The following is a 15032-nucleotide window of genomic DNA, read 5'->3' on the forward strand; positions in this document are numbered from 1 at the left end:
GGGTGAAGACTGTGACAAAGCTAATTGTACGTTAGTTCGACGCCTGGTACGTAGAAGCAACTATGATTATAACAAGAACGCCATTATCACCCTAGCTGCTATCTCTTGTTTGTAGACTTCTGAGCACACAAGTTACTCTTGGGTGTAGAGGAAATCTAACCATCGGGCTTACCTGCCACATTTGCGTAAACGCAATTTCACGTTATTATTTAGGTTCTGGGGGAATTCCTGACGATGTTTAACTACAAAATCATTACCTATTTCTTGATGTTACAAACTTTGTTCATACTTCAAGTTATAAGCTATCTATTTGTGCAAAAGTCAGGAATACATCATAACTAAAAACTGCGTTTTTTGTCACTTAATTGTTAATTTTCTGCAGGCCCTTATCTGGGTAAATACATTAAACTGAACTTAAGCTCTGCCAGTTTTTAAATATTTAATCACAGATATTGTTGAACAACCTGGACGTAGGACTGCTACTCGCATAGAGGGGAAATTTTACAAATAGATTTGTAGGAATATAAAATAATGTATGTAAGTACGCGAGTGGGCAAGTTTACAAGTGCGCAAGTATTGAAGCGTTAAATTATGCAAGTGTGGTATAACGCAAATATGATATTGAGAGCCCCACTCCTAATAGATGTATTTTTCGTTACGCTCAGAGTGTTACACTTTCGTCACGTTCTTATGACGTCGCCGCCTCGACTTTACCCTCCCGGGCTGTAAAGAAGTTTCAGTTGAAAATTCGATAGCGATGCAGCAGTTGTTGGAGGCGACGCGGGGGAGGAAGCGGTTGCCGCTGCCGCCGCGCCGCGGCGCCCCTGTCGCGCCCCGTAGCGCGGCGCCTCCCCGCGGCGCGCGCCGGCGGCTCGGCAGTAGGGTGCGGGCCCTCGCGCGCGGCGGACGGGTCTCCTGACCACCTCTCGCTCGCTCTGCGCTCTGGCGGCGGGCGGGTGAGTGAGAGAGAGAGGCGCGTGTCGAGGGTGTCATGGCGCGGGCGGTCCGGTGCTGCCGCCAGCTGCTGGGCTTCGTGATCGCCTCCGCCGTCATGGGTAAGGCGAGGTCCTCTTCTGCTCCACCTGCCGAGAGTGTCCTGTCGCGTTCACGAGGCCGCCAAACCACTGTTGTCTCATCTACTTAACACTAGCGATCAGCCCCAGGGTTCCCACGGACGGGAAAAATTCGCGGATTCATGTCGCGATGGGCTAGACTCCAAACACGTTTACCTTTGCGCTGCTTCAACGATTAGACCTCAGTTAATCACGAGGACTTTAGAACCAATGAAAAAAAAAACCTAACAAAAGAAGTATCGATGTCACGAGTTGGTAGCCAATGAGCAAGTGTGCATTTGACAGAGTATATAAAGGATCATGGATTCTATATCTGGAGGTCAGTGAAACCGCGAATTTTTCCAGTTCCTACTTATGTGGTGACATTTAGATTTAATAAGGAAGTGTCCGATGTTTAAAAAAAAAATTATATTCATACTAACACGTACTGCTGATAACTAAAGAATTTCTTTTTAAACAATGTTGACAGATTTTTTTCTCATGAGACAACACAAACAGATTTTCTTTAGAAGTCACACGCAGAAGGGTTTATATACAGCTGTCCATGTGAAAAGCACTGAAGACCTACAATTCTGTGAAGCATTTAATTTGACGTATTAGCCATGTATAAGGGCGCGGTTACACGGGACCCTGAACTACTTCAGGTGAACATGTTTAAGTAAACACGTTTACAAACGCGAAAGTGTGCGGTTACACGGTAGTTGCTGAAAAGTGTGTTTAGCTCTAAAACCGATTGTCTACTGTCAACGAATGACTGTGTTGTTGATCTCTATTTTTTAATTGCATCCAGAAAACGCGGGATTTTCTCACTTGTTTATACAGCATTATCAGCAGAAATGAAATGTGTTTACATATTGCTCAATATTTTTTTACAAATCGGGAATTCAAACATGCACAGTAAAATTTTTAAACTTATTTTTTATTATTTTTTGAGCGAGAGTACCTATCTCAGTTTTAAGAAATTAAGGTCAGGATAAATTAAAAAATATATATAATTATCTGTTGGTTTTTTTTGTTGCATTCGGTAAAATATTACTCGAACTTGTGCCAGAAACACTTTACATCTAGAATTTCTGCAAAACACTGTTTATATTCTAACCAGCCAATCAGAGGCTAATGTAGAAGATATGTCGATCTGAACTACTTTGCCAACCTGTTTAAGTTAAATGAGAAATGGCCTCGAACGAAACATGTTCAGACTGTGTGTAACCGCACTCAACAGCTGAACATGTTCACCTGAAGTAGTTCAGACTCCCGTGTAACCGCGCCCTAAGTCAACGAAAGCCATTTAAGCACCGTGAAAGCGTTTTTTACGACTTGATTACAAACATAATTTCTCCACTATCTTTAAGTTAACACCTTTCGGAAGAAATTTTCGAAATTAAGATGAAAACAGCATGAAAATATTTTCTGTAGTTTAGATGAAGTAAGCCAACCAGCAGACCGACGTGGATAGTTACTTTGTTTTATACTATTTAGAAGTATAGAAAAAATACAGTTTTAATTTTTAACATTGAAAGTACATTCTTTACGCCGAACTGTTATCGTAATGTAAAACATCTTGAAGGGATCCTAAAGAGATGAATCCTTCGTATGGGGTCCAACTCTGTGGTTTAGTTTTAAACATGCGTTTTTGGAAAGCAAACCAACGATCAAACGGGTCTTTTGACCGACGATTCTATAGGTTTGAAATTTTGGTCCATAGTATTGTGATAACAAGACGTTTTAAGGTATGTGAAAGTATCCTTCGCCTACAATATTCCACCATAAAACTGTAGGTTCATCGCTTAGAGTTCCATAGAGGCGCCTTACCGACGAGAAGACTGCGTGCCAGTTCGTTGCCTGGTACCTAGAGACGAAGAGGCGTGATATGTGCTACTCGGTGTCGCCCTTAGCGCCAACCGCGCTTTAAGAGCTGGGTGGCGCTCCTGACCCCCTCCCCGTTGGGATCTACGCCCTTAGGGTGGAGAATACATACACTGCCAAAAATCCTTGGTATTTCATAGCACAGCTTCTATGAAATATAAAATATAATATTTTGTTTGGATGCGCCTATTTCAATGTTCCTTACGTTACGCAGTGACTCACTATGAAAGTCTTTCATAGTCGCGATCGCGAAACATAAGTATTGGATGAGGGGTCGACGGTTTAATTCAAAGTAACCAACATGACCAACAAGGCCGAGAGGTTTTTCGGCAGATATTTCATTTCGTTTTCAGGCGTAGTAAGTAGTTCATTCTCCTTGGTTAATATGATAAAAAAGTAAATTAAAATTATTTTAAATAATGTTTTCTTATAGCAGACTACAACTTTCACGTGAGCTCATGGTATCATTAACAGCATGCATTGAAAATTTAAGAAAAATTTTTACATATTATAGCCAGCGAATAGCTAAAAGTAAAGCAAAGCATCAAATCTAGGCAAAATGAACATAGACGGTAAATGTTGAAATATTTCTGGTGTTTCTTGCCGTAAAAACGGGCGTGAAAAGCGATACGAGATACGCGCTGACACACAGCACACGCAAAATCAGTTTCGCTTTCTTGTTCTCGTAATTTTTACAATTTTTTTTCCACGAAATATTTTAAGGTTTTTTCAGAGCTAAGTTCAGTTACATATTAAAAAAAAATTACACAGAGTACCACACATGTTTTAGCGACCGACGCACGATACCAGTTTTCAATGACCTGTAAAAAATTATATATTTGTAAGGGAAGGTAATGTCGGAGTTATTATAAAGTGAAGGCCCGATGGAGTGTGTTCGGATCTTCCTGCTTGGAGGTCGTCACCCTGGCATTGCGCCGCTGGAGACGTGTTGCGCCTGTCACTGGCACCTACTGCCCATTCTGCAGGAATCTCGCTGACTACACCCCGCCTGATAGAGCGATGAGAGGCACTAACTAACTTATCGTTATGACTAACACTGGTACGTGTGCAGACGGGAGTAGTGTTTTAACGGGGGAAAGAGTAATAATTATAGTTGTACCGAGGCATGCTAAAAATTAACTTTTATAGTAGAACGAAAGTTATCAAACGAGAAAAGCGGGTTACCTACCCGATAGTCTCAGGAGGTACTGCATATGTGTCGTGCACGCTGTAGGTCTGCGGTTCGATGCTAGAGAGAGCTAAGAGCGTCCAGCGACCGAAGCTGTTAAAGAGCCGGACCACGTCAAGAAGTATATGTCATGGCTCCTTAGACTAAGGCAAATTCTTAAACGATAAGTGCAAAGATCCAGGGATCCGAATTCCGCTCACTACGGTCTTAAACTCTCCCCAAACTCATCCCCTCTCCAACCCAATTCCTTTCCCTCCAGAGTTTATTCTGGTGGTATCATACATAACAGTACGCTATTACAAATGGGTGATACACATACTTATTTTTTAATAATATATTCATTTATGTAGGTTGACACATAAAACATGAATAAATAAGTATATATAAAACAGCATCTGCCAGTTCCTGTTCCCGCTACAAATTACACGCACACTATTTGCCACATATGTTTATAGCATAACATATGCGATGTTCATTTTCATTACTTTTTTGGCGTTGTGGTGGTTTGGGGGGCGGGGGGGGGGGCGACTCTTAATAAGGCAGTTTCGTATTAACACGTATTTAACAGGCAACTGTATTTAATATTTGGTACACTTCATTCTTTAAGAACCTTGTATTGTCTCAAAAAAAGGCACAAACTCCAATCAATGCTTGATTGTAGCATAAGGGATGTGCGTGACTAGCATTTTCATTTGTTTCTTTGAAAAAGAGATTATTTGGTTGACTTGTGGAGATATTTCAGTGGGAAATATAGATGATAATAAATAATAATATTTTTTTTTATGAATGTAACAGACAACTCCTGCTCCAACCAAAACGATTTATAAAACAAAGCGCTTGAAATAACTATTCTAATTTGATTTATATATATAAAAAATAATTTTTTAAACTGTTAAACTTTCAGTTTATTTATGAATCACCCATTTAGGAATATTTTAAATAAAGTGTTATGTAATAATTTTTTCATAACTTAATTAAATTTAAAAATTAAATATTTGTAAAATAAAATAGTAGTGCTTCTTAATTAACAAGTGCTAGAATAATACATTTTTTTCAACATAAATTGTTGAAAACAAGATCCTTAGTATTTGAAATGGGGACAAAATGGTCAGAACAGGTTTAGGATGATATCAATATTGTATTTATTAGTCAGTGTTTCGACCAGTTGATTCTCCCGTCTGTGTTGGAGGCCTGGTAGTGAAGTGCGTCGGACGGCGCGCACTCAACTGAACAGGAGGAGGCTGTTCGGAGCTCGAGGGCCCGCGGAATGACGGGCGCCTCGTCAGAAGGGCCTCTCCCGCGCTTTACTGGCGGCAATACGGCGAGTTATCGCCGCGTCAACCTCAAGTGCCTGCGCGTCTTTGTCTGGGCGGCCTCCGAGCAGCCACTCCAATTGTGTTCGTTCCTCCGGCGGAAAAAAAAAATACGTTACGGAACAGTGGCGGATGCATGAGTTTTTATTTCAGGGGGAGGGGGTGGAAATTGTGTGAGAAGCAATAGAAAATAAATAAAATAAGCATAATTTATTCAAAAAACGTAATTCAGAAACAAGGGGTTCGTCAAACTAGTCTTACATAATCATGGTCGTAAAACATAAATCTAGGACGAGGGTTCGCCAGTTCGATCCCAGCATAGGCATACAGCATGACTAAATTGTGGTTTTTAATATTAGTTGTAAATATAACATATTCACATAAAATTACAGATATTCGTAAATTCGTACATTTACATGAAAACAACTATTTCACTACGAAATAGTGTTCGTACTTAGTAATACTGTGTTTGTGTTTTCCCAGTACCCTTCAAAAGGCAAAGTACTCCCAAGGGGTTTAGAATTTTACATTATCAATATCAACATGAGTCACTTCCTGTGTAGCTTCTTGTTCAAGAGCGTTGCGACAATTCACCCTGCACCACTAAAAATAAAATACTGCCTACACCGAAATATCACGGATTGTAATATCTTTACAATTTCCCCCCCCCCCCCCCCCCATCCTCGGCGACAAAATCTTATTATTTGTAACCGCTCATATTACAGGGAATGTACATTTTTTTATTTTAATGGGGATTAAGGTGTTTTGGTTATCCACAAAGGCTTAAAGTGAAGGGGTCTTTAAGAATGTGTGTTGGGCTCCGAATCACTTTGGTGCCTATACAGTGCTAGAGCATTGGAGTCAAGCTGAGGTTCTGGGATCGAACCCGCGCCCCTCTCGTCACTTTAGCGTGACGCGTTAGTGACCACAGCCATCGAGCGAAGAACCTCCCTCACAGGGGAATTCTATAAAATATATTACTGATTTCAATATTCAGCCTCGGAAATGCCATTAAAAGTTTTTTACTAATAAGCAGGCTTCAAACAATAAGAGATTCGCTATTTATGAATTCAACCTACTGTGGAAAAAAAAGTAACAAAATGTTTAGTCGACTGTAAATTTTAGCTATTGAAACAATCAATGTTTCTTTAAACCCGGTGTTTTTATGGAATAGCTTAACAAATATTTAGCCTCTATAAGAGAGCGATTGAAATTTTGGCGAATAAATGTTTTCGTTTACTCGTTTCATTACCTCCCATCGTCTTTGATGGCCTCGCAGTTGGCTATACGGAAAGACAACATAAAATATAAATAAATCCTTCCGGCACAGCACACAGACGTAGATAGATTTTTAAGTACCTCTATATTCTGGAAATATCTTGGAGGCTTCTATAAACTTCTAGGGATATTTTAAGAATTTAGTGTACATAATATATTTATGTTCTCCAATATTACAAAATGATCGATTAAATATTTGCACATATTCCATGCAGTGAAAATATTATTTTTTTTTAACTCAATATACCCAGAATTGAATAACTAAGAATGAATTTAATATTATATGACAACTAAGGTAATTATTTGAATTTTTTGACCTTTATACACTAATTTTCATCGCTTGCCCTAACAACGTGGTGGTATAAAAATTTACTTTGCACCAAGTTTTAAGATCCTATTAAGATGGTTTAAAATAAACCAGAACATTTTAATAACAAAGTTTTTTATTTTTTTATATTTCAACCCCTGTTTTACGGTAATAATTTGTTTCATCAAAAATTATTTCAGCAAAAATTTTAGATGAAGTTTAAGATTTATACAATAAATTATAAAGGATTTGATAGTATATATATTAAATAATTAATAATTTTTTTTACTTTCAAATCTTGTTATTTCCACCCTTTGCAGAAATGGTTGTTTAGATAAAAAAATTTAACATTTGTTTGAGGCAATATTAAAGTTAAAAAAAAAAAGAATGGATTCGAAAGTGTACATGGTAAGGAAGTTTTATTTATTTTCTAATTGAAACCCAATGTTTTTTCAACCCCTTGCAATAATGATTTGTATTATCAAAAATTGTTTCAGACAAAAGTTTTAGATACAAATTACAAAATTTACAAACAACTTGTACGGATTTGTTAGTGTGCCCCTGTTTATTCCACCCCTTACAATCATGGAAGGTAGTATAAAAAATTATTTGAGACAAAAGTTGTAGATATTAATTCAAGGTATTACAATAAATAGTTTACATGGCATGGAAATTATGAATTTTTATAAATTTTACCTTTGTTTTACAATCCTCTGCAGCAATGGTTTGTCTTATAAAAATGGTTTCAGAACTAAGTTTTAACTAAAAATTATCAAATTAATAAACAATCTGAACGGATTCAATTGTGTCCTTACTAAGGGAGTTAAGAATATTATTTCGTATTCCAACCCTTGTTTTTTTTTCTCCTTGAAGTTATGGTTGGCCGTAGAAAATTGTTTCAGACAAAAGTTTAGGTAATATCTATACGTTTTAAAAATAATTTGAACGGATTAAATAGTGTTCATATTAAGGGAGTAATGAATTTTTTTTTGTCTTTCAAACCCATATTTTTTCTACCCCTTGCAGTTATGGTTGGTAATTTAAAAAAAATACGTTTGTTGTGGATAATATGTACTTTTTTGGTTTTACAATAAAAAGGAATGTTTTTAATAGTCTACAAGGTGCAGATTATAAGATTTTTTTTTTAATTTCCATCCCTATTTGTTTTAACCACTTGCAGCAATGGTTTGTCTTATCAAAAATATTTCAGGTGAAAGTGTTGGATAAAAATTATAAGGTTTACAAACACGTTGAACGAATTATATGGTGTGCTTACGAACAGAGTATTTTTTGTCCTCCAACCCTTGTTTTTCGCAGCCCTTGCAGTTATGGTTGGTCGTATCAAAAATGTTTTGTTACAAAAGTTTTTAGTATTACTCCTACCAGTTATGATACGTTAAACTGATGTTATATTCATCATATTACGAGATTTATAGCGATTATTCTGTTTTTAAAAAACCCGCCCTATTTCCACTCCTTTGGTTGGATATTGCCCATTAAAGAACTCTATCGAGATTTATCCACTACTAGATTTTATGTATCAGTTTGGAAGTGATTTTGGAAAATTGATGGCAATTATCGTGTCCATAACATAAAAGGAAAAGTCCGAAAGTCTTACCATTGTAACCGCTACAATAGATAGCTTTTCTTCGAAATCTACCTAAACATGTAACTGCTAACTTACCTAAGTCACTTAGCCAACCCTGTTATTGCTAAGAGCCAAATGATGAAAACAAATGAGAAAAAGTGGGACTCGAATACAAATAAAATTATATTTATAAAACTAAAAAAACCGTTTTTATAGTTGTTTGAAGTAAAAATAAAAAAAAACAATACTCTGTACATTAAGTAATTTGTTCAAAAGCGATAGAATGTACTGTCTCTGATAATGTGATAGTTTAAATATGCTTAAAATAAGAATCAAGTTATAAAAAAAACAATTCATTTTAATAAAAAAAGCGTAGGGTGCTTGATATCAGTCGTCTTAAAATTTTCTATCTCTAATGACTATTCGTAAGGATAGAGTCACTATGAAAATGAAAGAAGAGCTCAACGAACACTTTGTCAAAGCTGTCTTAAATTTCCTACCACTAATGGCTATTCTTTAGGACAGAGTCATTTTTTAATTAATTTTTTTTGTGTCGTTTATGACTTGATTCTTATTTTAAGTTTATTAATTAAAATAGTATATATAGAGTTGCAGTTCAATCTCTTTTAAACAAATTACTTAAATTTAAAGATTTTTTTTTTTACTTTTCAAATCATAAGTAATACTACAATGAAAGCGTATTTTCTTTAGTTTTACCAACTTTAATTTTATTTCTAACTTTTAAATTTATATTGAAATAAATAATTATTATTTTCGTTAAAATTAAATAAAAAATAAATTTTTAGAGTCCCGAAAATTTCGGGAGCATTTAAACCCTCTCCAACCCCCGAAGGGAGCATTTCACTCCCTTACTTCTCCCTGCTGATGGTGACTGCAACGACGAACGAAACGTCGGTGATAATTTTGCCTTCGATACGGGTACAACCCAGAAGCCAAGCAACTCCGAATTGTACTAAGTTCAAAAATATAGAGTGTTATTTCATTATAATTGATAAGTTACGCCATCGTGTGCGCTGTTCAAACGAAGCACTCATTTCTGAAGCAGAACTCATTCACACATATGGACTTTTTTTTTCATGTGTTAGAGAAATTTGATTTAAAGGTTTGGTATATATGCCCACAAACTAATTTCTATGTTATGAAGTGGTACTTTGTAAAGATCGCCATTCTCAAAAAAAAAAAAAAAAAAAAAAAAAAAAAAAATTAAAATTTTTCTGTTGTATTGCGAAGCAATCTTGAGTTTGTTTTTAGCGGAAAATAATTTCGCGATCGGATAAGGTGCGGGCGCGTGCCTCTAACAGGCGTGTGTCGATTTCAGGCTTGGTCAGGTGGCTGCTGAAGAAATTGTTAAAGTACGTGGTGGAAAAGAGGAGGATAGAAAGAAAGGAAAAGAATATTGGAATACTGCCAAAGAAAATCTCTTACAGGTCACCGAGCCTCAAATGTTTCAAAACAAGATGATGATGATGATGATAACTAGAACCAATTTCTTTCGCAGCGAGGGAGGTTTCTCCTCCACTGGGAGAAATGAGAATCACTCCCTCTAGGGACGGTTCACGGGACCGTTATCTTAAAAAAAAATTGTAATGGAGATAATAAAATACGGGCCTTTAAAATTATGCAGCCTCCGTGCTACAGATTGCAAATTATTTTTTTAAAAGAGAATATTCATGGTCTTATTAGCAAGTAAGAAAAATGTTTATGAAGGGAAATGAAAAGATGATGGTATCTGAAAGGTGCGGTTAGACTGATAATTGGGAAATTTGCAGTAAAACTAAAAAGAAAAGTGATTCAGGAGATTATATAAAATATGAGAAATATGTATTATGTATCACTCGATAATAACCTGATAACGTGTTTCATAATTAAAAAAAGGTACTATTAAGCTTTCGAATAAACTGCTCAGAGAAAATTTTTTAATAAATAATTCAAACGAATAAATAATTAAATTGTGAAACTATTTTCATACGAAACGACTTATAACTCTTTGGAAGATTTTTAATAGAATAAACAGTATCCAAAAAAAAGCTCTCTTAAACCTGAAAATGTTCTTAATAAATATTAGGCTATAACCAGTATTTTTACTGAAGAGTTTTTTATTAAGCTGGATCAGTTTGACCAAATATCCATAGTGCTCCCAAGTGACGAGGCGACGGTGGTATAAGGGTCGGATCACTGACGTCCTACCAAAGCGATCCGGGTTCGTTTCCCGGTGGGGTCAAGCCAAGACTTTTGCAAGTGGCGTTTATGAAAAAAAAAAAAACCAAGCTGTGTGTAGAGATTAATTTGGTTTGATCACAAATATCTTCCACCATTTTTAGTACTATAGTTTTTCACTCAAACTTAGTCATATTTCAGGTTGTCCAGCTTGAGCCTCTGGCAGGTCAGCCGACCCCAATCACCGCTAAGGTCTATCACATTCTTTTCAAGAAGGAGTTTTGAAGGCTTATTAGTCCAATTAGTAACACGTGACCAAGCGAAGGAAAATATATACAAGAAGTAAAATATAGACAAGAAGTAATATTTATAATAAAATTTAGTTTTGATAGTTAATCGTAATTGAATCTAGCCTTTATATACTGAATGGCTTGTGGTCTGTACACAGCAAGTAACCATATTAGTCATTCTAATCCTCTGATATGTAACTCTAATATTTCTGTTGATCCCCCGACCATTCAATTTTACCAAACCAAAAAGATGTTCCACAAAATAAAATATATTGTAACAAATCGCAATTTCGGCAATAAACAGACCTACTGACTTTCATTGATTTTATTTTTAGGTGTAAAGTTTCTCAAAAAAATTATTATAACAGATGCTATAGGACCTAAACACTTCTATTTCATAAAATAGTTTTGTAGTGAGAATTTTGATGAATATTATTACACGTATTTATTGCCGCTTTTATTTTTTGATTTTTGTTGAAAAGGAAGATAAATCATGTGGAATATATTGCCGTTTGTTTCTGAACGAAGTGAAACTATTCTTTAAAATGTGGTCATATAAGATGCCAAAAACATATGCCACTGTTAGTTCAAACTCTGAGTCCACGTGCGAAACGACTAGCGTAGAGCGTTTTTATCCTTGTTCGAGGGCCACCTCGCCACAGTCTGTTCACTCGCCGCCCGGGGCGAAGCGGGGAGAATCAGCGGACACACGCCCGGCGCACAGCGGCGTGGCAACGGACGACAGTCCACGACGCGCCGGAAATGGCCCCGGACACCGGAACACACTCGCGCACATCCGGACGCTAGTTTCATGGCCGTCGGCTCTTCGTACAGCCTGTCTCGTGGAACTGGTCTCAAAATTGACAGCAATAAAATTAAAAAAAAATAAATAATAAGTACCATTGGTAACCATTCCCCAAGTGTCAAAACATGTTTGTTCACGAACGCTGACGATCACGTGAAGTTGCTTTCAAACACCGTTGACTGAACGAGAAATGATCGAAGGACACGTGAACCACTCGCACTACTTTTGATAGCTGCCCAATTTAAAATAAATTAGAAGATACAGGTCACACTTGGTTTGCGTACTCCTATTAACCTGTTATGTACACAACTGTAATGAATCATAGAGAGGCCACGTCTCTTAACAAATGCTTTCACACCGGCATGATTCTTGCAGCCGTAAATTGCATCTTGTATTCAGTATATTTTTGGTTTAATATATATATAATTGAGATTAACATCGTTTCTTCTCCTGTCGTCAACTACCCATCGATATATCTCCAAATCCAAGCGATTGAACTGTTTTAAAATACGTGTCCTATATTAGGTTTGTATTAACCTTGGATAAAAACCTTATGTTTATGAAATATTTATTTATAAATTTACGATTGTAAAAAAATTGAAATATATTACTTTTTAAAATATTAAAATTTTGCTCGAAACATGAATTTTAAACTTTTGCATTTTATGTATATTACGTATTTTTGAAGTTCTGTTTCTTTAGGCTCATTGATGGTAACATTTTAGTAAGCAAAGGAAATGCAATGAAGTGTTCGTGCACATGATGAAGTCTGTAATGCGCATGCGCTGAAAGCGTTTCTGGCATACCCATGAGCCGAAGTCGTGTGGTGGCACTAACCATTATAAATTCGTTTTCATAAACTTTGGGGGGAGTACCAAGCGTATGGGTATGCCAAATAAATCTTTGGGTTAGCAAAACTAGCCTGGGGTACATTTTAAACACGTAAATAGTCAGCAAAATAAATTATCATAATTTTAAAAACTTGGTACACTCCTGCGATTTCAACATTGATTATCTAATTTTCTCGGCCGTTTACCTAAGTGTGGTTCAGTGCGTGGTTACAAAATTCAAATCTCCAAGTATCTGTTAATACAATATCTGGAACGCTAGTTATTCATGTGTAAAAATCTTAGCTCTCGGTATACGACATTTGATAGGAGTAATTTTGTCAATGTAACGGAAGTCGCTCGGAACCGAAGTGTGTCTCAAGCACGGTGCTGCCATCTGTGGAAGTTTCAGCAATCTCGAAAAGATGGCGAACCCGCGTGATTCACCCCTTTATATAAGCTTTGGCAAACATTGGGGGCTGTATTAAGGGTATTGATGTGCCAAAATAACAACTTTATAATAGTACAACTTTACTTTATACGTTATGTTATAATTTATAATCTTAAGAAGAAATAATGACAACTTCAAACATACGCATTACTGTTTTGACAATCCTTAGTTAACATTGAAGTGTAGAGATAGCGAAACATTCGTCATAGACACAAGAATACGTTAGCCTACATATATTTGACGTCATGTTGAATAAAATAATTTCGTGATGAAAATTTTACTTTAAACCTTAAATGTTCAATAAACTCAATAATGTTAAAGTTTGTTTGTAAAAAGTATTTGCAGGCTGATTTTTATAGTTTAAGCAAAACCAAATATACATACCCACATATACTTAGTGTTCTTGTTTTTTTTTTTTTTTTAAATGTTTCAAGTCAATTTTGTTTTGATCCATCCATTGAACTCCATCTTTAATTTGAAAACAAATAAAAAGAGCTAGTGCCGCGTTTATTACGCTTTATAAAACAAACAAAATTTTTAATATCTTTAACGATATGTTTGTTCCGACACAATTTTCCTGGCTAATAAATAAGTTATTTTTAGAGTTGCAATTACACATTGTTTTGACTATTCACGTATACAAAATGTATTGCATGATAGTTTCACAACCATAAAGTTTACTTTGGCACGCCAATATAGGTACTTATCACATCCTCCGATGCTCGCCAAACAAGCACGGGTGCATGTTTCCACACTTGGGACGCCATCTTTATGACTCCAACTTGTGGCTTGATAACAGTTTCTGCAAACATGCGCATAGGACTTTAAACTTGTTGAATTTCCGTTGTGTAATGTGCGCTTATTTCTTTGCATATTTGTGCATACTAAAATTTTACCATCTACGCGCCTAAAAATGTATAACCTCAAAAACGCAAACTGATATAATCCTGGTCTTAAGGGGTAATCTTACACGTTCAGCATTCAGACATTTACATGCCACGCGTTCGGTTCTCCTGTTGTTCGGCTAGCCCTGAGAAATCAATGATACCAACTTGTTAAACAGAATTATATTAAGGTTTTCACAAGGATAAGTATTTTACATTTTTACTTTAAAATTAATGCTTTTCGTGTATTTATCACACTCGGCATTATTTGAAAGAATTCTTAGTTAAATTTTGTGTACGAGTTTCGTTCTATAAGTTTGTATCCAACATGAGAACACATGAATTTGCTAGTTACCGAGATTAGACGTTCACATATTACTGGCGAGTAATAAAAGAACCTCTCACATAAAATACAATTATATAAATTTATTTAATTAAAAAAAACTATAATTTTAAAATTTTATTTTATCACTTCTTATCTGCTTAACTGATTGCTATAATAACTTTTAGTACAAAATAAGTCCTTTGGTTAAGTTATTTTACATTTACGACAAAATAAGTTGAAAACTTATATGTATACCTACAACATAATGGTCTAAAGTACTGTCCAAGGTTGGTGTTCTTTGAAGTTGGCGCTGAACAAATTTTTTTCTCGTAAATAATATAGAAAGTAACTAAGATGAATCATTAAGCGTCTGGATTACGTTTTATATAACGGAGTTTTTAAACCACCCCGATTTTTGTCGCTGTACCACAATATTTAATTGAAATAGTTGGGGTGGGGGGGGGGGGGGGTGACACTTTTATTTTCCATAAATTTTTTTGTGGCGTGTTACCACCCCCGATTTTTTTTAAATACAAAAAATACGACAAATTCACGGTGGTTTTAGAACTCTGTTTAACTTAACATGATCTAAACGCTTAGTGTTTTATCGTACATACTTTCTGTATTATTTGCAGAAAAACTTAAAAGGCTCATACCA

The 15032-nt window shown here is 35.9% G+C and overlaps 1 protein-coding gene across 1 annotated transcript in view; it reads left to right on the top strand.

The window, feature by feature from the left end:
- Nucleotides 1-874: 874 nt before the first annotated feature.
- Nucleotides 875-15032, top strand: part of LOC134530706 (uncharacterized) — a 466998-nt gene continuing 452840 nt past the window's right edge. Inside the window, exon 1 of the mRNA XM_063365805.1 lies at nt 875-1055. Within this exon, the coding sequence (XP_063221875.1) occupies nt 992-1055 (64 nt within the window). The 5' untranslated portion in view covers nt 875-991. The remainder of the gene's footprint in view (nt 1056-15032) is intronic.

Source organism: Bacillus rossius, chromosome 3 (genome assembly GCF_032445375.1).
Source record: "Bacillus rossius redtenbacheri isolate Brsri chromosome 3, Brsri_v3, whole genome shotgun sequence".
NCBI classification, from domain to species: domain Eukaryota; kingdom Metazoa; phylum Arthropoda; class Insecta; order Phasmatodea; family Bacillidae; genus Bacillus; species Bacillus rossius.